Raw genomic sequence first — 24,503 nt, 5'->3', positions numbered from 1 at the left:
TAGGATTCTAATTTTAAAAATATTGACTATTTAGATAGACTTTTGATGCACTTCTCAATTTATGTTGATAGACGGTGAAAAATTTTGATGGGATTAAATTAGTCACCTTTAAAATTAGTCGGTTTGAAGAATTTGATATCTGAACTATAAAAAAAAGCACATTGTCTCCTGCCCTAGGACAATAGTATAACGGTTGGGTCTTTCGGTTAATCAACTATCTAAAAATTGAATCCCCATTGTAATGCACTGTAGATTTAAATTAATTTCTAACTTAAAATAATAACTAAATGAAATTCCTCCATAATACTGAATTTATCTTACTGACCACTTAAAAATTTTTATGGGACTAAATTGATCGTCTCTTAAATTAATCAACTGAAAGAGCTAGATAAACAAATAAAATTCTTTTAACAGTATTTTATAAAATCCATAATTCTACTCCGCTAAAATCCCTATAGTATAAACAAACATGTTCTTACCACATGGATGATGGATCAATTTTTTTCTTCACAAAATCTGAATTCAAACAATTATAGTATCAAGATTTGCGACCTTATACTATTTTAATGTCTAATCATTCTTTTTCCAAATCTGAATTTTTTAGACAATAAAAACTAACATCTATAGATATTTATAAAGAAACACTTACAAATTAAATATATTATAATTGGAATTTATAAATTAATATAAGGGAACAAGAAAGAGGCCCGCTGAATAAGCTTTAACACTGTAGTGGTAAATATGGTTGATGAAATACAACTGCTCCAAATTACTTACGGTTGAGGAAATATGACTGCTCATTGTTTTTATTCTTTTTTTACTGTCATGCCAAAAAAAAAAAATGGGTCATTTAATAATTTATTGTTAAGCGAGGCCTCAGTGAGAGTCTAATACAAGCAAGCATGTGTACAGAATTCTCACAAAGACCAGAAAATCGAAGAGAACGTTGGAGCAAAAAACATGCCTAACCTAATCGCTACAAGTTTATCCTGCTTTGATTTGAATTCCTGATAAGAGATGTGATTCTCCTACTAAATTAATTTCAAACTGCTTTCAATATGACTGATAAATTCATTAAGAAAACATATAGGAAAACATATTTCTAACTACTCTCCCTATATTCTAAACTTTATCATAATCATATCACCATATAGGAAAACATATTTCCTACCATTGTTTTTTTTTTTTTACTTAAAAAAAAATGAATGCCGATATCTAAACATCTATATTTCCTCACCATTTATTAAAGGAAACAAGAAATAAAGAATTTATTCTTTAACTTGATTTTTTTGCCCACACTTCATTTTTTAACTTATCCCTTGAAAAAAAAATTCCAAATCTCAACATTCATTTATTTATTTATTCTCTTTCTATAATGACAAATCAAATTAATTAAGGTATTACGCATAGAAGCATGTATTTGTCAAGGAAACTAACAATTTACATATTTAGTTGATGGTGATGGAGATGGAATACAAACTTGTTATATATATCATCAATCAAAATGTGCAAAGATCAACTCAAACAACTTTAAGTCTAATTAAGTAATGAATCAGCGAAAGCTTCTCCAAGACCAGGCACGCATGTCATCAACTAGCCGGCGCTAGCTACTACTTACAAAATATATCATTACATCTATAAAATATTAATTAACAGATAAGAACACAACCTTGAAACTGATCAGATTAAACTACCACCATTCCCCCTGTAATCCCTTGCATGCAGCAACAAATTAAGGAGGAGGAGAAATGGTCATAGAACAACAGCCCACATACTATAATATCTCGGTTACCATATTTAAGAACTACATGATTACTTAAATTTATCATATCATAATTAGGCTAAGTAAGAATAACATCATTCAGTGGATGTTAATTAATATGAAACTATTCTTCACCTAGAACATGAAAATTAAGCACTCCAGCAGCTACAGATAACTAATAAATGGTTGAGCAATGAGCAGTCGGCGAGAGTCAATTAATTATAATGGCATATCAGTAGGTTCTTTCTTCATCAAATTTAAGCCAAGGATGGTGTAGATGGGACAAAGGCCTCTTTTACGCAAGCCTCCAGAACTGCTACTGCTGCTTTCTCCATGGCCCTGTAATTAAAATTTGCAAGTAAACAATTGTCCATGAAAAAAAAACTTGTATTTCAAGAGAAATTAAAAATGGCAACACTTTCAAGTTTTCAGTTTATGATCGGAGAAAGTAGCTGGTGACGGCTGTGAGAAGATCCGATCCCAGTGTACGTAGTTGTCAGCATCTGTGTTATATCATACTCAGTCAAATTATGCTGACATTACTGTTTAGATGTGTAAAACTGACACAACATGAAGGAACAAGCTTTGGATTATCTCGTGCAACAAGCTTTACTGAGTAGGCCTTTAAGCTGAGAAATATTATAGGCAGAGGACTAGTGAAGTTGATGGAAGGAGAACACACCGGTCCATTCAACCTAGGGAACCCTGGAGACTTCACCATGTTGGAGCTTGCAAATGTTGTGCAGGACATGATTGATCCCAATGCCAAAATAGAGTTCAAGTTCCGACCAAACACAGCCAGACATCATTGAGGCTGTAGTGGTAAATATGGTTGATGAAATATGACTGCTCCAAATTGTTTCTTAAATATGGTTGATGAAATATTACTGCTCTAAATAGTTTTTTTTTATGACTGTCATGCCAAAAAAAAAAAAATGATTCACTTAATAATTTATTGTTAAGAGAGACCCCAATGAGAGTCTAATACAAGCAAGCATGTGTACAGAATGATTAAACAAAGACCAGAAAATTGAAGAGAAGGTTGGAGCAAAAAACATGCTTAACCTAATCACTACAAGTTTATGGTGCATTGCGAGTTATCGAAGCATGGAAGAGGTGTGGGTGAACTGAGAGCCACATCGCATAGGTCGTCATATTTGAACAGCAAAACAGAAATAAGAAGCGGCGGAATTTGGTAGAAGATGAATGTTGGCTGCAAAGAATCCTGCTAATGAGAGAGTGTCTCCAAATTAACACTATAGTCCGAAATAAATAGCAGGATCGTGTATAATTGCATTTGAAACAGTTGAAAAACAGTACCTTCTACCGTTTAACCCATTGAAAGCTCTTCCTTGCTTTAGCTTTGCCAGGCTTCTTTCGTTCAACTACGCGTGGATCACGTGTTAAATAACCAGCTGCATAAACCGCACAAGCAATGTGAGAAGTCAGAAAGAAAGTATATACCTACAGAGCCTCAATCGACAACAAAGGATTCATAAGCAGAATGAGGAAGCAGTCCAGAAAACAATTCTGAAAACTACATTGGATCAGTGTAATACAGTAATAGTTATCGGCCAGGTGGTATTATGGCAGTATGTTGTTGGGGCAGTTACCAGCTTTTAGGTAAGGTCGAAGGCCTGGTTCCCAACATTGCAATGCTCTGCTGATTCCCAAGCGGATGGCTCCAACTTGACCTGAGAATATGACAAGCTGAATCAAATCCTATGCATGCATACAAATACCATGTCTCACAAAATTAACCAAATCCTCCAATCATGCAAATGGGGAAAAGAAAATCAAAATCCAACAAGATGATTTTTCTAGTTTTAACTAGATTTTTCAAACCAAAATGGTGAATTTAAGATATAACCATGACACGATGTTAGATCACATATTCTCAGAGTGTTACTTACCAGAAACTCCACCCCCTTTAACAGTGCAATTTACGTCCCAGAGACCGAGAGTTTTTGTGACAGTGAAAGGTCTGAGAAGTTCTGCTCGGTGATCAAGAATGGGAAAATAAACATCAAACTGCTTGTCATTTACAATGAACGTCCCATCACCGGGTTTAATCCATACACGAGCTACGCTGCATTTCCTTCTCCCTGTTCCATATGCTCTACCCTTTTCATCCACCTGACGAACTCTAGATTTTGCAATCTCCTCTTGTTTCTTACGCTCAATTTCAGTTCTTGTTGATGTTGCATTCATCTTTGCAATTGCTTCCTCTTGTATTTCCTTAAGAGGAGGTAATCCTGGAACACCCGTTACATCCTTCAATATAATCAAACTATCAATCATATCATCTGTGATCCCTGATGCTTCAGTGAGATCTCCAAATGCATGTTTCGGACCTGCCATTTTGAATTTCGAAGCAAAGCGAGCAAAATGAGCCAATGGAAATTTAAAGCACTCTTTCTAATACACATTGGGTAGGAGTATAGTTGAAGAATAAGAAACCCAATATCTTCAAACGACATAAAAAATTAGGAAAACCAAGGTGTTAAATGACAATGTAGAAATTCATAGTAAAAAGATTTACAAGTAGGAAAAATAGCAAAACATCCAGGAAGCATCACTTTCATAAAGGACACAATCTGAACGTGCTTATCACAAATATTTAACAAATAGTCTCATACTCAGATACTAACTCACAATTGAGATGGGATGTACTATAGATAGAAGAATAGAAGATAAAAACGTTAAGTTGGTTAACCTAATTATTTATAACTCGAACTATTTCAACTTTAAGAATCTTCAGATTTGGCTGACATAAGTAGATGCCATGCAATCCCTCACTAGATAAGTTTATGCACCCAATATAGGTGACATAGCGAAGGCCTTTTAAAATAATGTTCTTCAACAAATTATCTAGTATATAACATCAAAAGGACATTAAGGCTAACTCATATGCATATCTATATTTCATATCCATAGTAGTATGACGCAAAATTTTAACCAAAGTTGTATCTGAAGTTGCTAAAGAATATAGGCCAACATTCATACGTCTATGAAGTCTTTGTCACAAATTTAATTAGAAAGAAAAATGATAAAAGTGATGATAATGAACCTTTAGGTAGAAAATATTTTAAGATGATTGAGCTTAATCAATATAAGCTGAAAATTGAAAAATTATTCATGATTCATATTTTCTATCATACCTAGAGATAGCAATGGGTACCTGATAATCGAATTGTGGGTACCCAACTCATTTAAGCTTGATTTAAACATCCTGATTATGCTTAAAATTATGGATATCTTCAGGATGAACATAAATGCATATTTTACTCATCTAAGTTAGGTATCCACGAGTACCAACAAGTTCAAGTACCCATTTATCATCCAAAATGTGTATTTAAATAGGTTAGAGTAGCAAATATTTAGAGGGATAGGGGTCTGAGCAGTACAAAGTGGATATGCCCAACAACAATGTTTCTAAAAAAGGATTAGATAATTGCATATGCGAGGGCAAAAACTTTTAGGCAAGGGACTGCATCACATATGTGATATGTGGTCCCTTTAGGCAGTTAGGGCACTTAAGAAAGTTAGATGAGCTCCTGTGAAGGCAATCTATGTGGGGAAAAGGAAGTGAAACTAGTTCTACTAATTTGATGATGAAGAAATTAAAGATGATTTGTTTATTATTTTCTCCACCAAAGAAGATTAATTCTTGTGATTATTAAGCATTAAGTTATGTAATTGTAAGGATTAACTTAAACATTTGTTCTACAAATGGTAGAAACTTTAGATATTAAAAATATGTATGTTAACAAAAAATAAGAAATATTCTATGTTATAATATTACTTGTTCCGCATAACAGGTAGCAAGTCTACTACAATGCATAATAGGAAAATATTATCATATCATGATAATTAGAGTGCTGATGATGATATTTCAACAATGAACATGCTCATGCTTGTTAGATGGTTTATTACTCCTTGCACTATCAAACATAATGAAGGAAAAAATCAACAAAAATCTAGACCTAGAAAATTCTTCATGCTTAGAACTAATCCAGGATGATGAGAGATGAACAAAAATAGATATTCTTTGGGCTACGTTGTTTTGTGATGTCTTACCTTCCAGAATATCTAACAGCTCTTTCTCTCGCATCTCAAGTTGCTGCTTCTGCTCATCACTAGACTTCCCTAAATCATCAACGCCACCGTTGACTACCCCTCCATCGCCATCGTTGAACAGGCTCAATTTTTCATCATCGTCGCCCAATGACCATGGCTTGTATCCCTCAGCCGTCTCCCATTCCTCCACGCCTAATCCTCCAAGCCCGTTCTCGTTAGCCAGAGTCTCTCCATCGAGGCCATCAAAAATATCCCCTTTATCAACTGTCCCGGAGCCCTTTTCCCACTGATCCATGATTCCGGCTACAGCGTTGATCGCCTCTGTTCCGGAGGGTCTCGGGGCGTCATCAGAAATCCCTGCAAGGTCGCCCTCGTCCGGAAAAACGAAACCACCCTCGTCCTCCTCGGGGGTTAATTTCCAGTCGCCGCCATCATCGCGACTCCCGCTAGAGAATGCCTTAGAGTATTGAAAGGAAGCGGAATTGGACGGAGGGAACAGAGGAGAGGGGAGACGAGGAAAAGACAGAGGCGGAGGTGGAGGCGGAGGCGGAGAGGAGATGCAGCGAGGGTGGAAGGAAGCTACAGCAGTGAGAACAAGGAAGCGAAGAGGCTGGCGAAGAGAGGCAGAGCGGGAGAGCATCTTTAGCGAAGAGGCTGCGTCTGCTGCGATGCTCGAGTCCGGACGCGTGAAATATTAGGGTTTAGAGGGCTGGAACCTGTAAAATGAACAAGTAGCACGAAGCAAACAAATCAAGGAAGGATGCAAACATTATCATAACTAAGAAGAACAACTCGTGGAAAGAAAACAAAAATCAAACGATCTCTATATGGCCAATAAGCTAAAGCAAAACAATCTCAAGGAGCCATCGAAAACTGTCAAAAACAAGCAGAATTAGAAGAAGAAACGTACAAATTAGAGGCGAAGAGTGAGGTGGGAAAGGCTTCTCCAGGAAACCGCGACGGGGATTCGGTTGATCGAGACGAGGAGGAGGTGCTGAAGGAAGGTGCTGAAGGAAGGAGGCGGCGGTGGTGGTGGTGGTGGTGGTGGTGGAGTCGGTGTTTGTTTGGGACGAAACAGAAGCAGTGTGAGCGGGGTAATTAGGTTAGGTTTTGTCCGACAGGTGCCAACGTCCTCAGTTATGTGCAATCGGGCCTGGATGCCAGAAATCTGCCCGATCCGATCTGTATCGGATCTACATTTGAGTTATGTTGGGTCCAATTGGCCTACGTATGAAGTCTGACTTAAATGACTATAAAAAAAATTAAAAAAACAATTTTTTTTTTATTAAAAACATAAGAGCAGGATTCATTTTCCATTTTCAATTATTTTTAATTTTTATTAAATAAAATAAAATAGACAGAGGTCCTGAGCATAGGTATAAAATAAAAATTGTTGACCTTCTGGCACTGACACGCACAGTGACCTGACTGAAACGCACACTGAACCGAAGGCCAAAAACATGGGACACGCGTGCACTTTGTCCAATTCTACGGATGGCCAATTATTCACCACCCACTTTGAAGGTGTTGGTGGAAGCTCAAGTCCCCGTGGGGGCTAAAGCATATCATCATATGCACAAGCACCAAGTGGTTTTGCTCATTTCACGGCTCAACTTCTGCACCAAAACACTGAGACTCAGACCTCTCTGTTCTTGAGCAAATCGACAATGTTCATAGACAGAAGCAATCAAATTGATAGTGTGGAGTGAGAATTGAATGACTCGGTCGTGTGTTCTCAATGTAGTAACAAAAAGCAATCAAATTGATAGACAGAAGAACGTATACAAAATTCAATTTACACCCACAAATGAATTCCCGACTTCAGCAAGTCAACAAACACCATACAGACTAATTACTTGAAGATAAAACTGAGAACAATAATAAGGTAAACAGTAGATGTGATTTCGTTCATCACGTTCAGTTTACGGTTGCTTGATTTAAGAGCAATCCGCAGAGCTCTTGGTCTTGTACCTGTAGAGTAGTTTCTTCTTCTTGGAGGTGTTGTTGTCCACAGTGAGAACCACTTTGCCGGCCTCGCCGATTTTGAAACTGCCCTTCACCACTGGCTCGTCGGTCGCGATCAACTTCCGCGCCTTCTGAACGATGATCGTGTATCCATCCTCCGCCTCGGGCACGAATTCAGCGCGGTAAGTCACGTCGGAGCCGAGAACTCGGAGCTCCCAAGCAATGGTGCTCGACTGTAAGGAAGCACCAAAGCGATCAGAATCGGTATAGCATTAGCCGAATTGGTGTATCATTTAATTACCTCACTGACTGGAATTTGGATGACATGCTTGGTTGATGGCTTAATGGCGACCTCTGTAACAGAATCAGCAGTGCTGAAATCTGGGTCATTCTCCTTGCTCAGGCCTCCAAACTGAACAGGAACTTGCTCAGGAGCGATGTATCTGTATGATCCAGTTGCAGAATAGAGAAAATTATCAGATTAAACTTCAAATTTTGCTTAATAAGATGAAGAAATCTACTGACTTGAAGAGGGTCTCAGCTGATTTAGATGGCCCTGCGAAAACAAACTTGCTCTTTGTTCTTTGTGTAAAGAATGGACTGATCATCCTGTTGAAAGCCAGGTACCACCATGGGACGTTGATGAACACCTACCGAACCAGAGATGATTATGGTGTTTCAAAATTTTGATTTTGATTAGGAAATGGTAGTGAGGAATGGAAGTTACCTGTTTGGCGGCGAACTCGGGGTAGTTATCTTGGAGCAAGTCGAGAGCTTGGCGGAGCTCCTTCTTCGCGAGGCCGATTGAGTTCTTGAGGTCGGTGACCTGGACCATGGTGGAAACGCCTTCTGGATTGAAGTCCAGTGAGTTCCTTATGCCCTTCTCCAAGTACTGAATTCTCCACCTCAAGAACCTGTGCCTCTTCTCCTTGTCGGCGAAGGCGGCGGCGTAAAGCTCCTTGTTTTGGAACTCGCCATACACGTTGTAGCAGACGGGGTGGTTCACTTTGTCGACGCCGTGCATGAACACCACCTTCTCCAACTCGGGGACGCCGAGATCCTCTTCGAGGAGCGCCTCGATGCCAAACTCCTTCCGCCAGAGTACGGCGTTCTTGAGCATGGCCATGGCTTCCTTCACCTTGAAGTCCCTGGCGCGGAGGAACTTAAGGAGGACAGTGTCGCTCCTCTCGTCGGCGAGGAGTGGCACTCCCCAGATGATGACTTTCTCTGGCGAAGGCGGTGAGACTTTTTCCTCTTCCTTCTCCTCCCTTGGAGCTTCTGCTGCCGGCGTTTCGGTCTCGGCGAACGGAGGAGCAGAAATGGGAACGACGGTTTCCTCTATGGCCTCGACGGTTTTAGCACCGTCGTCATCCGACTTCTCTTCTGCTTCCGGAGGCTTCTGTTTTTCTTCCACGGTCGGTGCGGTCGGCTCCTCCACCGCAACAGACTTCAGAGGCTCCTCTGTTGCTACGGCCTTCGGGGGCTCTTCTGCTGAGGCCGAGGGTCCGCCCTCAGTTTTGACCGCCTCCGCCACCACATCTTTCGGGACCTCCTCCCCAGGCGCAGGAGCAGATTCGCCCCCTGCTTCAGCCTCCTCTGCCGCTACAGCCTTTGCGGCGGTCTCTTTCTCAGAGTCTCCTTCGACTTTACCCTCCTCCGCCGCCACAGTCTTCAGGGGATCCTCCTCAGGAACAGAAGCAGCGTCGCCTTCCGCCTTCGCCTCCTTCTCCTTGGCGGGAGCCGGAGGGCTGAACTCGCTATTCGCGAGCGCAGCCTGGACGAGCAGCTTGAGCTCCTCCAGCGCCTTCTTCTCAGGATCTTCGAGCTCCGAAACAAGGTTACTCTCCTCCTTAAAGGAGACAGCTTGCAGCATCCCTTCCGCCTTAACCTCCTCCGCCGCCGCCGCCTTCTTCTCCTCCACCTCGGCCGCTTTCTCCGCGGCAAGAGCGACCTCCAAAGCCGAGTTCTTTACTGGCTTCACCACCTCAGAGGCAGGCTCAGCCACCGATACCGGCTGCTCACCGACCACCTCCTTCTCCGACGCCATCACCTCAGCGACGACGACCTCCACGGCGGCCACTGTCGCCTCCGGCGACTCGGCTCTGGTCTCCTGGGCCATAGGGCGGTGCTCCAAGCTCCGAAGCGGAGAGCAGAGAGATGAAAGCAAGACGTGGAGTGGAGGAAATGGGAAGCGTGGGGAAGACGGAGGTGAGGCAGAGAGTTTTTTATACACGTATAAAGAAGAGACCAGACTGTAAGTGTCCGTTGGACAGCTTTGACGAGCGTTTCGGTGGTCGCATCATTTTGGAGAGAAAATAAATAAATAAATAATTGTTTTTAAATTATCAGAAAAAAAAAGAGAAAATTTGTAACGGTTATGATGATTTCAAGGGAATCTTATGCGCCATCTGTAATTTTTTTAATAATAAAATCAAGAGCAGAGTGAGCTTCTAATTTTCAAAGAAGAGAGACCTTTTCGTTTAATTTCATTTTCAGATTACTGAACCTGTGAGAAAGTTTTTAAAATTATTTATCATAATTTTAAAATTATCAATGTTTCCATTTCACTTCCGTCCTCAAATTAATTATTTTTTTTCCGGTCAAATTTATTTTTTTATTATAAAATTTATTTTCGATGAAAATTGATTGGTGAAAGTAGAAATTTTAAAATAATATAAAATTAATTTTTTATATATTCATCTAATTCTCTTAATTATAAAAATATTATCAATCCGTAATAATTTTCTAAACACAAATTAATTTTTCAGATATATTTGTATTTAAAAAATTACCAAGCTCAATATATTAGTCAAAATAATATTTTATAGTATTTTTTATAAACAAGATAATTAGACGAACACATAAAAAATAAGTTTCATGACATTCCAAAATCTTTAGGTATATCAATCAATCAATCAATTTTGGTCGAAACCGGCTTATGGACTTAAAGACATCGGAATGACATGAAATCAGTTCCTATGTGTTCGTCTAGTTTTACTTATTATAAAAATGTTATCAAATATCAGTTTGACTAAATATATTGAAAACAATGATTTTTTTAATATAAATTAATTTTCCAAACACATTCGTATTTAAAAAATATACTGCTCTTAATATATTAGTCAAATTAATATTTGATATCATTTTTCAAAATAAAAATAGACGAGCACATGGGAACTCATATTATTTCGAAATTTTTAGGTTCATCAGCCGATTTTTATCGAAATCGGCTATGATTTTTTTGAACACATAAATAAATCAATTTGATTGGAAAAAATCAATTATTGATTTTTTTTCAATCAAATTAATTTGGATGGGGTAAAATAAGAAATAAGTATATAATTTAGAAATTTTAAAACTATGATAGGTGATCTAAGTATTTCAAATAAGCACAGATTCTCTAGTCCGTAAATTGTAGATCAGGGGATGATCCATTACATGAGGACTATTAATTTAGATGAATCTCATCTTTAAATAGGTGGGGTCCATCCAAATCAAAGGTCCTCATCAGTGGATCATCTCCTGATCCACAATTTGTGGACCAGAGGATCCCTACTGATTTCAAACACCTATCTACTGGGTCCGCTATTCCATTTTTAATATGTATTAAAAAAAGTTTAATTAATAAATATATTGAAGAGACTCTTATTGTATAACTATGATTGTAATTAATCAAGATGCAAATGTCTTAGGGTATAAATATAATTAGGGTTGTAAAGTGTGAGGACTAATGGCATTCGGTGCTTGACGGTGGTTAAGAGTGTTGTCTACGACATTTATACATTTGTTAAGTGTTCCGAGTTGTCCCTATCATTGAGCTCCAACCCTAAAACCTCTGTAACTCACCAAAACCTTGTTGGCCATGACCCATTAAACACCTAATTTATTCGATAGTCTAAACTTGCAAGATATTCAATATCCGATTGAGTTGTCTACAATATTGTGGGGACTGGCCTTTTTTTTTTTTACAGGAATTTATTAATTATTTGGAGTTGGTCAAAGTAGGATCAATCAATCAACTCAATCAGAACAAAGTTGTTGTGTTGTTTTTTTTTCAAATTAGTCCATCCAAGTACCATTTTGTGTTATTTTAGTAGTTTTTATATTGTGGCTCTATATTATGGTAAATTAATTTTAAAATTAACTATTCAAATAAGGGTCTGGTTGAGAAATTAGTACCTAAAAACTAACTATTTGAATCTTAAATTTTAAATCCTAAATTTTTAATTTAATAAATTTTTCTTTTATCTTTAGGATGAGATTCAATCCTTTATGATAACAAAAGATGATGAGCTCATTCTTAGCACCTCTCATGATAAATCCCGTGGCTAAATGAAATATGGTAAATCAGTACCAAATAGACTACTAGGTGGGAGGATATTTCACGGTTTCCACAATTCGACCCTTGCTATATGATGACAAATCTACTACCTAATAGTTAACTCAGCTATGTCTGGGGAGTAAGATTCACCGCCTAGGAGAGAGATATTACTAATATCTTCTTCATGACACGGTACTTAAAAAAAATTAAAATTCTATGCAATCGTACCTTTCTCCTAGGTTAGTCTTTTCACTCCATCCTTAAATAATATTTCACTCCATCTTTAAATAATATTTCTTTATCATCCTGTAGCAATAGTACAACGACAGAACGTCTTTTTAATTTTTTAGATATCTAAAAATTGAATCACAGTTTTGATAAATTAATAAATAATTTTTTCTTAATAGATGATTAACCTAAGAATACTAGATTGATGGATAACTTGTTGCAAGAGCTTCTTGATTTATTCTGATAGTTAATAGGAAATTTTTGTAGAGTCAAACCTGTTGGTACCCCAAGATAATTTTGATATGATCAAGCAAACTAAGTTAGGTTATGTTGTGTTTAATTCTATGTCTAAGTATGCAGAAACTTAGGAGCACAGGATGTCGAGCAAAATACGTAGCTAGCTAGAAGGACGGCATGGAAGAGAGCCGACGGGGCTCAGTGCGTCTGAGGGACGAAGTGTTATAGAAGAGTACACGAACGGACGAGAAAGAGACGCGCGATGTTTCCGAGGACAAGAAGCCTGAGTGGAAGTTTGCTCGAGGAGAAGGTTGGAAGTTGGGTTCGGGTGAACTCTATTTCAGATGGTCGATATCACCCAAGCAAGCGGAGTCGGAGCGGAAGACCCGGACCGAAACAAGCGGAGCCGAAGTTGGAGGCTCGGAGAGAAAGTCAACAAAATGTTGACTTTCCCCTTCGAGGCGCCCGTAACCCAAGTTTTATCAAGATCAACGTGGACTTTGACCGACACATCGGGGATAAGGTTTTATCTCATTCTAGGCACCTGGAACGCTTCCAGGTGCCCCGAACAAGGTTATATAAGCAGTCTTGCTCCTAAAGATTTACAACAACGCAGAATAATTTGACACAACACTTGTACTTGAGTTTGTTAGAGTTTAGCTTTACTTTGTGAATCTTGAATGTTGTAAGAGGCTTCTTCACCTAAAGGAGATTCTTAGTGCGCTTCAACTTCCTTGGATTAACAACCTCCCCGATTGTAACCAAGTAAATTCTCGATGCCTCTTCTTTTTAGTCTTTTATTTATTCTTATGCAAATATTTGTTTAAGTTATAAGCTAAGGAAGATATTTTTGTTTGTTTTTTGTGCAGGGACTATTCACCTCTCCCCCCCCCCAGTTGGCCGCCAAGGGTCCTAATAAGTAGTATTAGAGCAATGGCGCTTCAGGAGGACTAACCGTCGATCGAAATAAGACGATGGTCAGAGCTAACATCTACCCACTATATTTAAGGGGGAGTTTGCTTTTTGGAAATGTCGGATGGAGATATTTCTTAAATCAGATTTTAATATTTTATTAATAATAAAATATGGTTATAAAGCACTAAAAAACACAAACGGATAAGAAATTGAAAAACACCTCTCAACCAAAAAGTAGCGTGACAACTTTACGTCAAATGGTAAGGTTGAATATCATTTAATAAACGTACTATCGATGGAGAATCTCGACAAAATTGGCAATTACCAAAGTGTGAAAGAACGTTGAGAAAAGTTCTTGAAGCTCTACGAAGAACCAATTGAAGCCGAAACCAACTCCTCGATGGACACCGAGTCGTCGTCAGAAGAATTCGAGACCGAGGAAATTACCGAGATAACCTTTATAGCCGAAATCTTTCCTGAGGACACAGAAAGCTCATCCCAGATGAGAATCGATGAAGGGGGAGAGTCTTTGGAAGAAAACAGTAGTTCAGGGGGAGTTACGGATAATAGATCGACCAGGTGAGTCAGGTACGATATCTTCCACCTGATCAAATGTTCAAATTTGTTAAATTGCTATCAAAAACATGTTGCATGCTATAAAAAGAAAACAATGAATTAAAATTTATCTTAAATAAATCTTCTCGAGTAGAAGATTGTGATAAATTAAAAATAAAAAATGATAAATTGAAAGTACAAGTAGAAGACTTGACAAATCGTGCATGCTTAAATGTTAAAACCTAAAATTATAATAGACTAAGCTTGTATCTTAGATTTCATAAGGGCCAAATCAGAAAACTATCTAGAAAATATGAGCCAAAGAAATTTTTAATTAATCCAGTTGGAAGGAACCTGTATTGGGTTCTCAAATCTTGTATAAATTAAACTTTAATTAAGTTTTGCGCTCTCAACAAGAAAATTAAATGTTTGAATTTCCTTAAGAGCTTGGTCTAGAAAATAGTTGTTGCTACAATAACCAAGAAGACATAGTGTCTCGTTACAGTCTGGAAGACAATTAATGAAATAAAATGTTTAATTGACTAACTGATAAAACATTTAATTATAATTAAATAATACTTTAAATAGTTATTCAAACATTTTGCAATGTTTTAACTTAGAAATTTTTTTATTCTTAGAAAATTTTACTTAGATTTTTTTTTTATAAAACTTAAAGTTTCTAAATTTATTACAATTTTTTTTAAGTGATATCAAAATAATTTTCAAAAGTTTCAAAGTTTTCAAAAACTTGATAAGTTTTTAAAAATGTTGGAAATCATTTTTTTTTTAACTAAAAACTTTTTTATTTTTTTTTGAAAAATTTACCCTTATGTTTCTATCGGTACCCCATTTTTATGTAATCAAAGGGGAGAAGGGAATACTAAGGGGGTGTTTGGTTTAGGGGAATAGGAGTGGGGAATGAGAATGAGAATCATTGATTGTCATTGTTAATGTTTGGATTATAGGAATAGGAATACAAATAAGGAAATGAATCCTTGAAATTGGGTAATAACTCATTCCCATGTACCTCCCCTTCAATGAGCCATTACCCTATTTTCATCAATCAAAATTTTTCCTTATTCCAAAAATACTCTTGACCTAAAACTAAAATTTTCTCCTTTAATATCAAATATCAAAATATATTATTTATTTTTTCTTTCATATCACTTCTCTCTCCTTGTTCTCTCACATCATATTTTCTCTCTCATTATATTTTCGCTCTCATCATTTTATCACACATTTTCTCTCTCCTTGTTCTCTCACATCATATTTTCTCTCTCATTATATTTTCGCTCTCATCATTTTATCACACATTTTCTCTCTCCTTAGTCTCTCCTATGACACTCTCTTTCCTCTTTTTTCTCATTACACTTTCTCTCTCATCATATTTTCTCCCTCCTCAATCTCTTCCATCGCACTCTCTTCCTTTTTTTTTTCTCATCATACTTTCTCTCTCCTCAATCTCTCCCATCACACTATCTTTTTTTTTTTTTCTCATCACACTTTCGCTCTCATAACACTTTCTCTCTCCTCAATCTCTCTTGTCACACTCCCTCCTTTTTGTTTCCTCAACACACTTTCTCTCTCATCATACTTGCTCTCTCATCATACTTTCTCTCTCCTCAATTTCTTCCATCACACTCATTGTTCTTTTTTTTTCTCATCACACTTTCTCTTTCATCATATGTTCTCTCTCATCGTACTTTCTCTCTCCTCAATCTCTCTCACAACACTCTCACTCCTCATTTGTTCTCATTACATTTTCTCTCTCTTCATCCTCTCCCATCATACTTTATCTCACATCATATTTCCTCTCTCATCTTCTCTCATCATGCTCTCTCTCCTATCACACTCTTTTTTTTTCTCTCTCTCTTCATACTTTCTCTCTCAATCATTCTCTTTCATCATATTTTTCTCTCACATTCATCTTTCTCTCACATATAATTTTTTCTCTTATTTTTCTTTAAGGGTAAAAAAGAAAATTTTGATTTATTCTGATAGAAAATATGCAACTAACCAAACATTACTTTTAAGAGTAATATTCATACTCATACTCATTCTCATTCCACAATACAATGATTCCCATTTTGATTCTTATTCCTAGGAAAGAACCAAACACCCCCTAAGTCTAGGGGGAGGTAAATTAAACATTTTTCAATTTTTGTACTTTTACTGTAAATTTATTGCTTTTACTTTATGTTAGTTTACCTTAACTTAACTTGGGTTGCTCACATCAACAAGAGGGAGATTGTGTAGGATCGAACGAGTGCGATAGAAGGGGGGTGAATATCGCACTCTTAAAAAAACTTTTCTTTTCGTATTTTAAAGACAATCAGAATATGCAGCGGGAAGTAAAAGACTCGCAATCCACTAAAACCCTTCTTTCCGAAATCCTCGGAAAGAAGCAGATCGTACAAATGCAAATAGAAGATAGTAACAAATTGCGATCTCCTTTTAAATCAAATACAATGCAAGCTTTAAATAATTATACCGACAATAGTAGAAGATGAAGCTCGATCGGCCGGATGGAGTAGCTTGCTTAAAGATGTGTAAAAGACTTGTAGCACGAGTAGCTTACGCAGAGATGAACTTCGAACCGATTAGATTACTTTTCTTCGTTACTTTGTTACGCAACCTCGGATCTTGAGCTCACTTTTATAAGAGTCATTAACATTCGGTTGACCGATCCTTACGTTTGGTGGACCGAACCAGCTCCCTTCCATCTTTGCTGAGATCTAATGTTGATTCGATCTTCGTCATTTAATGACCATTAAAGGTTCGATTGACTGATCTTTCTTTTCGATTGATTGAACATGATCCTTCCTTGTTCGTTGAGATTTGCCGAGATTCGCACTTACTGCACTTTTAATGTGATGATCGTTCGGTAGACCGATCCATGTGTTCGGTCGACCAATCAGCAAACTTTCATTCTTTGCTTATGCTCGATCTGAACTATGTTGAGTCATCAGGGTTCGGTCGACCGATCAAGCTTTGATCAGACCCTGATCTATTTGGGTTTGAACTGATATCTGCTCTGAGTTGACCTTGTTCGATTGACCGATCATCGGGTTCGGGCGATCGATCAGGTTGAGCCTGCAAAACAGTGTTAGACAATAATCTTGCAAAATAGGGATTAGTACAATAATAAAAAATCATGAGTAATAATAATAGACAGTTCAACTGTCTTGATTTCAACTTGGAAACCTTCTCAGTTTCTTCAGTTGGATCAGCGACCTTAGGTTGTTCCTTTCAGGAATACGACCTCACTGTCACTCCTCCAGTTGTTACCTCAACTTACCTGCTAAACATTGGTCTTCCAGACCTGTTTGGACTTTGTCTGCTCAGTATCTGATCGCCTGATCCGCTAAGATTTTTTCTGCAATACGACATTAGCCAACAGTAATAATAGTAATACATAATACTATAGTAAAACTAAACTTAGAATCACCAAGATCGATCAACCTTGCTTGGAGTTCACTCCTCCAAGACTTCTCGCTACCTAAGGTTGTCTCCCCTTAGGATTTTCACCATCTGACTTCACTTACCAGAACCTAAGGTTACCGCCCTCTAGGGGTTTTCCACCTGGCTTCACTCACCAACACTCAGTATTTGGCTACCCAGGGATCAGGTCCTCTATGTTAGGACCAAAAGTAGCTAGAGGGGGGGGGGGGGGGGGTGAATAGCTTCGCGTGTGCTCGTCGTGCTTCGTTGCTTGTTTCTTCAAAGTGATGCGCAGTGGAATACAAAGAAACAAACTACAACAATGCTAACAATAGGATTTTACTTGGTATCCACCTCACAAGAGGTGGCTAGTCCAAGGATCCACGCACATACACACACCTCCACTAATAAACACTCCTTTTCGGTAACTACCGAAAGCGGAGAAGCCCTACAAGACTCTCAATACAAGTAGAAGAAAGGGTAGTAAAGAATAAGCAAAAGCTTACAAGAGATGCAGTAAAAACCCTAGCTTCTTCTTCTTCTCGTTGCAACTCGCCTCTTGACTTTGATGAACCTCCAAGAACCTTCAAGAACTGGCGGTGAGGAGCTTAGAGAGTGCTGGGGAGGAGCTGTGATGATTCTGGAATGAATCGGTGAAGAGATGCCGAAGACAACGCTCGCCTGCGGCTCAAATACGACGCAACGGTCGGGTCCCAATCGATTCGATTATTCCCAATCGATCGGGGAGGCTTTGGATCGATCCACGGATCGATCCAGAGCGCCTCTGTGCTCTGGAAAAATGCCTGGATCGATCCAGCGTTTATCGCGCGAAGGAGCAGCGTCCCAATCGATCCACTGATCGATTGGGACCTCTAGATCGATCCACTGATCGATTCAGAGGCTTTCTGTTCGCTGGGAAAGGTCTGGATCGATCCACTGATCGATCCAGAGCCTGGATCGATCCACTTATCGATCCAGCACTTGGTTTTTACCCAAAACCAAGTCCCAAACCTCCCAAACCAACATCTGGTCAACCTTAACCTGTTGGTACGTCATGCCTAGCATCTAGTCACTCCCTTGACCTGCTAGAACTCCCTCACCAAGTGTCCGGTCAATCCCTTTGACCCACTTGGGCTTTTCTTTCATGCCAAGTATCCGATCACTCTCTTGACCTACTTGGACTTTCACCTAGCTTCACTCACTAGGGTTTTCAATCTGCCTAGCTTCACTCACTAGGTCTTTCACCTGGCTTCACTCACCAGGATTTTCCTTCTGCCTGGCTTCACTCACCAGGACTTCCATACCGCCTAGCTTCACTCACTAGGACTTTCACCTGGCTTCACTCACCAGGATTTCCATCTGCCTAGCTTCACTCACTAGGACTTTCACCTGGCTTCACTCACCAGGGTTTCCTTCCAGTCAAGTATACCTACTTGACTCTTCTTCAATCACACTGATCAGTCTTTGATCAGAATCTCCCCATATGAACAACTGCACCTGCATTGTCCATGTGTCTACATGTATTGTCAAACATCGAAACTATGACCAAGACTCAAGCTTGGTCAAACCAGTCAACCTTGACCTAAGGGATATTGCACCAACAATCTCCCCTTTTTTGATGTTTGACAATACCTTTAAGTTTGGACCATTCTGAGTTAAGCTAATCCCGTAGCCTTAACTCCATTCATGCCAAAGTATAAATGTTGGTTCTCTTCATTCTCCCCCTATGACCTTCCCCATAGGTAATGAAGGCCTAACTTAAACCACATATTCTTCCTCTATTGGCACACATCAACCCATCTTTGAGCACACATCAACCCGTGCCTCAATTTTGGGCACACTTCAACAAATGCCCCATTGTTGAAAAACTCTCCCCCTGAAGAGTTGCTCATCGTTGTTCACAACTTCACTCGTTGTGATCAACACGATAATGAAGGACCCATTCCCTTCATTTTCAAATAATGCCCGCTCTGGAGCATTAACATGGTCTAATGACCAAAATGAAGGTCCCATACTCTTCATTTATCCTTAACCCTACATTCTTTCTCAATGTAGGCAAATGCCCATCCTTGAGCATTATCCACTTAACGGAAGGTTAACCACCTTCCAAGGTTCATGAAAAATAATTTTCATGTCTTTAAAGAGTCCCTCCCCCTAAAGACATGGTGGTAACTTATGTCATTGCACCAACAATGACTTGGAATCCCTAATCCTTTAGGAAACTCAAATTTAGAAGCTTTGAGGTTCAAATATTCAAAATTTTAAACAAACCTCAACCTAAACTTCAACTTAGCCTTTCTTAACCAATCCATCCTTGTTTTCCACACGAAAACACCCTTTTTATGTATACAAATGTATTTTGAGGGGTTAGGAATGGTTACCTAGACTAAAATAGGTTCAAAATGCTGAAAATAAGCTTTCCCAGCCAAAATCAGCATCTTCAATCGATTGGAGTTGGGTTACAATCGATTGAACCTTCTGAATCGATCCACCGATCGATTCTTCCTGGATCGATCGGTCGATCGATCCAGAAGGCTTCTGTCACGAGAATTCTCAATCGATCGGCTGATCGATTGAGGCACTCCAATCGATCCACTGATCGATTGGAGGCCTGAAATTGCTGAAATTCAATTTCAGCCAATTTCAGAAACCCCTAGAAAATTCTACAAAATTCTAAAAATCGTAAAAATTTGTGTAGACATTATTTAGGGTATAATTTATCATGGAAAAATAGTTTTCTATGAAAATACATCATATTTTCAAAGATTTACACAAACTTGAAAACTTGCAAAAACTTTAGTGTTTTCTTCAGGTTTGTGTCTAACTATTCAATGATGATTACTATCAAAAGATAGCCTTCACCAAGGTTTTCCAAAAGTATTTTTAAAATATTTTCAAAACCAATATCCCACCATGTTCCTTGGGCTTAATGCACATGACTTGTACATTAGCTTTCCCAATGATGGGAAAACACATAACTATGTGTTTTGATGAACTTAAAACTCAAGGAAATGCACTAACTCAGCATGTTGAGTTTTGTTCGTCTTCCTAACATCTCACTTATATCTATTGTGCATAAAACACATACAAGTCATCTTATAGGTCTTTGTGAGATGTTAATTTTGGTTTTTCCTAACCTAGGGTTCATGCATATTTATCTAGGCATCTTGTGGATATTGACCATCCACCTAGGATGTCATTTGGTATACCACTTGATGATAACTGCCATTTGTCCTTAATTTTAAGGAAATAACATAATGCATGATAATGTTATGACATACATCAAAAAGAAATAATTTTCAGAAGAAAATTTCCTATAACTACATGATGTATGTATGTCATGACATGATATTTTTGAGTTTTTCATAATAAGTCATGAATGCACAACTAAAACATGATGTCATGGCATATAATGGGCAACCAAACATGGCAAGATTTAGCATAATTAAAATATACCTAGATTATCTATCTAAGTATCCTTAACCCTTAGCTAATCCTAAAGCATAAACCCTAGATTGCCCAATTTCCTTAAGAAAATGCCAAAACTCAACTTGACATTTCTTTAATCTCTTGAATTAATTATGCCAATTAAAAATTTAAAACATTCCTCAAATTTTGGCATATTTCATTTTCCCATAAGAGTAATCACTTTAAATTAAGGCTTAGATTTGCCTTAAATTCCTAAGACAATACCAAAGTCCCAATTTGGTATTTCTTAACACTTGATTTCTTGTGTCATTTAAAGTCATCTCAAATTTCTTCCTTTATAGCACATTTTACTCTTTCCAAGAGTAACAATAAATCCATTTCATTTTCAAAGGTTAACAAAAATCTTGAAAATGCTCCTTGAGTGTCAATTTCTTCAAAGTTGGGTTAACTACCCTTCTTCTCAGAGTTGACACTCTCTAACCCATCTATGGGATAGAGAAAATGCTCCTATGAACCCAAAACCTATTGGTGCTCCTTGGATGCTCTAGGTATTCACTAGGGATAACTTCCCTAGATACCTTCCTAGTGACCTTGTTTGACTTCTTAGAAGTCTTGGTCACTTTTTCTAGGTCAACTCTAGGGATTGCTTCCCTTGTAACCTTCTTTGTGACTTTCTTAGACTTCTTAGAAGTCTTAGTCACATTTGTTGCAAAAATACTCTTAGGGATAACTTCCCTTGTATTTTTGGCTTGACCACTAGACCTAGGGTTGGTTCCATAACTATATGGAACCATATGGTAAGAGATTACATCCTTCTTAGCTTTTGGTTTGTATCCCAAACCCTTATGGCCATTAGATGACCTTTGTGCTCCTAGACCTAGGCTATGCTCATTTTGCCCTTTTAGGATATTTTCCATCCTTTTTAGTGTCTTTTCCATTTTATCAAGCCTTGACCTCAAGACTTGATTTTCTATCACTAAGTCCTTAGTTTTTGGTTTTCCATTAAATTTATGAGCATTTTTATTTCTAGGCTTGTAGCTAAGGTCCTTAGTGTGATTGCCTAGATTTTTATCTACCTTCCTAATCCTAGGTGTGGTAGTTTTAGCATGGTAAGCTACATTATTTTCCTTAATTTTACCATGCTCTCTATTCTTATGGTAAATAACATTAAAATGATAAAAATTAGAACTATCATGCTTTTTACCATAATGTAAAGGGGTAGGCTCAATAAAAATTACCTTCCTTTTTACCTTAGAGGCTCCCCCTTGACTTGAGCTTCCTCCTTGAGCCTTGACCATCTTCTTCCCCTTAGGGAATTGACTCCGGTAATGCCCCTTTTGATTGCAAGAGAAACACACAATGTGCTCCTTGCTCTTCTTTGTTCCGGGGATGATCTCCTTTGGCTTCTCCTTGCCCTTAGGTGCCACTTGGCCCTTCTTCTTGGCCAATTTAGGGCACTTACTTTTGTAATGCCCATGTTCCCTACATTCAAAGCATATAATATGATTTTTATTATTAATTGAAATATTTATACCTTTGCTTATAGGGGTGACATCTTTTCCTTTGGATCCGGAGGTGGAAGCTTCCTCTTGATCGGACCTTGATTCCCCTCCATTTGATTTTTCTTGACTTGTGGAGGTAGAATCTTCTTCCTCCTCTTCGTCTCTTGACCCGGATGTGGAGACTTCTCTTTCTTCTTGATCCGGCGTCACCAAGGATCGCTCCCCCTCACTCCTAGAGGTGGAGGCTTCATCATCTTGAATATGAAACAAGGAGTATGCTCCCTCCTTGTTCCCTTCGATGCATTCCCTTGAGGATGAAGCTTCTTCTTGGACTTCTTCTTCGAAGGTTGAGCATCTCTCAACCTCGGAGTCCTCCTTTTGGTCTTGCTTCAAAGAGTCACCCTCTCTGGATACTTCTTGCTCTTGTACAGTGGAGGGGATCTCTCCATGAAGCTTGGCCAATTTGCTCCATAAATCCTTTGCATCTTCAAATTCTCCAATTTTGCAAAGGATGGTGCTTGGCAATAAATTTACCAAAAGCTTGGTCACTTTGTCATTGGCCTCGCACCTTTGGACTTGCTCCGAGCTCCATTTGCTTTTCTTGAGAAGCTTGCCCTTGGAGTTTGTTGGAGCCTTGAAGCCTTCCATAAGAGCAAACCATTGCTCTATCTCCATCATAAGAAAATTTTTGATTCTTGATTTCCAAGAATCGAAGCTCGTGGAAGTGTATGGTGGAGCCACCCTTGTGTCAAATCCAAATCCATCCTGGAATTGCATCTTGAAGTTGAGCTTCTTGAATTCTTTGACTTTGATGAATTTGCTCCAACTTCTTCACCCTCTAGCTTTGCTTGTTTTGTTTGCCCCTTCCGGCGATGATTCCGGTGAAGAGCGGCATTGCTCTGATACCACTTGTTAGGACCAAAAGTAGCTAGAGGGGGGGGGGGGTGAATAGCTTCGCGTGTGCTCGTCGTGCTTCGTTGCTTGTTTCTTCAAAGTGATGCGCAGCGGAATACAAAGAAACAAACTACAACAATGCTAACAATAGGATTTTACTTGGTATCCACCTCACAAGAGGTGACTAGTCCAAGGATCCACGCACACACACACATCTCCACTAATAAACACTCCTTTTCAGTAACTACCGAAGGTGGAGAAGCCCTACAAGACTCTCAATACAAGTAGAAGAAAGGGTAGTAAAGAATAAGCAAAAGCTTACAAGAGATGCAGTAAAAACCCTAGCTTCTTCTTTTCTCGTTGCAACTCGCCTCTTGACTTGGATGAACCTCCAAGAACCTTCAAGAATTGGCGGTGAGGAGCTTAGAGAGTGCTGGGGAGGAGCTGTGATGATTCTGGAATGAATCGGTGAAGAGATGCCGAAGACAACGCTCGCCTGCGGCTCAAATACGACGCAACGGTCGGATCCCAATCGATTCGATTATTCCCAATCGATCGGAGAGGATTTGGATCGATCCACGAATCGATCCAGAGCGCCTCTGTGCTCTGGAAAAATGCCTGGATCGATCCACGGATCGATCCAGCGCTTATCGCGCGAAGCAGCAGCGTCCCAATCGATCCACTGATCGATTGGGACCTCTGGATCGATCCACTGATCGATTCAGAGGCTTTCTGTTCGCTGGGAAAGGTCTGGATCGATCCACTGATCGATCCAGCACTTGGTTTTTGCCCCAAACCAAGTCCCAAACCTCCCAAACCAATATCCGGTCAACCTTAACCTGTTGGTACGTCATGCCTAGCATCTAGTCACTTCCTTGACCTGCTAGAACTCCCTCACCAAGTGTCCGGTCAATCCCTTTGACCCACTTGGGCTTTTCTTTCATGCCAAGTATCCGGTCACTCTCTTGACCTACTTGGACTTTCACCTAGCTTCACTCACTAGGGTTTTCAATCTGCCTAGCTTCACTCACTAGGTCTTTCACCTGGCTTCACTCACCAGGATTTTCCTTCTGCCTGACTTCACTCACCAGGACTTCCATACTGCCTAGCTTCACTCACTAGGACTTTCACCTGGCTTCACTCACCAGGATTTCCATCTGCCTAGCTTCACTCA

At 38.9% G+C, this 24,503-nt stretch overlaps 2 protein-coding genes across 8 annotated transcripts; both read right to left on the bottom strand.

The window, feature by feature from the left end:
• Window positions 1-1,812: 1,812 nt before the first annotated feature.
• On the bottom strand, window positions 1,813-6,948 carry LOC121977024 (30S ribosomal protein S9, mitochondrial-like). 7 transcript variants are annotated; one of them, XR_006110723.1, is made up of 7 exons: window positions 6,753-6,948; window positions 5,843-6,558; window positions 3,676-4,116; window positions 3,376-3,456; window positions 3,083-3,177; window positions 2,828-2,987; window positions 1,813-2,101 (listed from the first exon to the last, which is right to left on the bottom strand). XR_006110723.1 is itself a non-coding variant. In XM_042529500.1 (6 exons), the coding sequence occupies exons 2-5, from the start codon at window positions 6,480-6,482 to the stop codon at window positions 3,086-3,088; spliced, it is 1,254 nt and encodes a 417-aa protein (XP_042385434.1). In that variant the 5' UTR covers window positions 6,483-6,558; window positions 6,753-6,948; the 3' UTR covers window positions 1,813-2,101; window positions 3,083-3,085. The 7 variants fall into 7 exon arrangements, 5 of the variants coding, with proteins under 5 accessions (XP_042385434.1, XP_042385437.1, XP_042385433.1 ...); XR_006110722.1 differs by lacking the exons at window positions 1,813-2,101; window positions 2,828-2,987 and adding exons at window positions 2,113-2,265; window positions 2,445-2,576; XM_042529500.1 differs by lacking the exon at window positions 2,828-2,987.
• A 635-nt stretch (window positions 6,949-7,583) lies between these two features.
• Window positions 7,584-10,032, bottom strand: LOC121977023 (patellin-3-like). Its single transcript, XM_042529498.1, has 4 exons — window positions 8,535-10,032; window positions 8,333-8,457; window positions 8,109-8,250; window positions 7,584-8,040 (listed from the first exon to the last, which is right to left on the bottom strand). The coding sequence occupies exons 1-4, from the start codon at window positions 9,924-9,926 to the stop codon at window positions 7,780-7,782; spliced, it is 1,920 nt and encodes a 639-aa protein (XP_042385432.1). The 5' UTR covers window positions 9,927-10,032; the 3' UTR covers window positions 7,584-7,779.
• Between the last annotated feature and the right edge of the window lie 14,471 nt (window positions 10,033-24,503).

The sequence above is a fragment of the Zingiber officinale genome, chromosome 4B, assembly GCF_018446385.1.
Source record: "Zingiber officinale cultivar Zhangliang chromosome 4B, Zo_v1.1, whole genome shotgun sequence".
Classification (NCBI taxonomy): Eukaryota; Viridiplantae; Streptophyta; class Magnoliopsida; order Zingiberales; family Zingiberaceae; genus Zingiber; species Zingiber officinale.
This window is presented reverse-complemented; position numbering and strand designations above follow the sequence as displayed.

Excerpts from the sequence above, each read along its gene's own strand:
- LOC121977024 (XM_042529500.1), bottom strand. The coding sequence starts at position 6,482 with ATGCTCTCCCGCTCTGCCTCTCTTCGCCAGCCTCTTCGCTTCCTTGTT. Across the intron at positions 4,117-5,842 it reads GCTGTTAGATATTCTGGAAG|GTCCGAAACATGCATTTGGA; the intron begins GTAAGACATCAC and ends TCAAAATGGCAG. Across the intron at positions 3,178-3,375 it reads TCGACCTTACCTAAAAGCTG|CTGGTTATTTAACACGTGAT; the intron begins GTAACTGCCCCA and ends CGGTTTATGCAG.
- LOC121977023 (XM_042529498.1), bottom strand. The coding sequence starts at position 9,926 with ATGGCCCAGGAGACCAGAGCCGAGTCGCCGGAGGCGACAGTGGCCGCC. Across the intron at positions 8,251-8,332 it reads TCAGCTGAGACCCTCTTCAA|ATACATCGCTCCTGAGCAAG; the intron begins GTCAGTAGATTT and ends TGGATCATACAG. Across the intron at positions 8,041-8,108 it reads TCCAAATTCCAGTCAGTGAG|TCGAGCACCATTGCTTGGGA; the intron begins GTAATTAAATGA and ends GCTTCCTTACAG.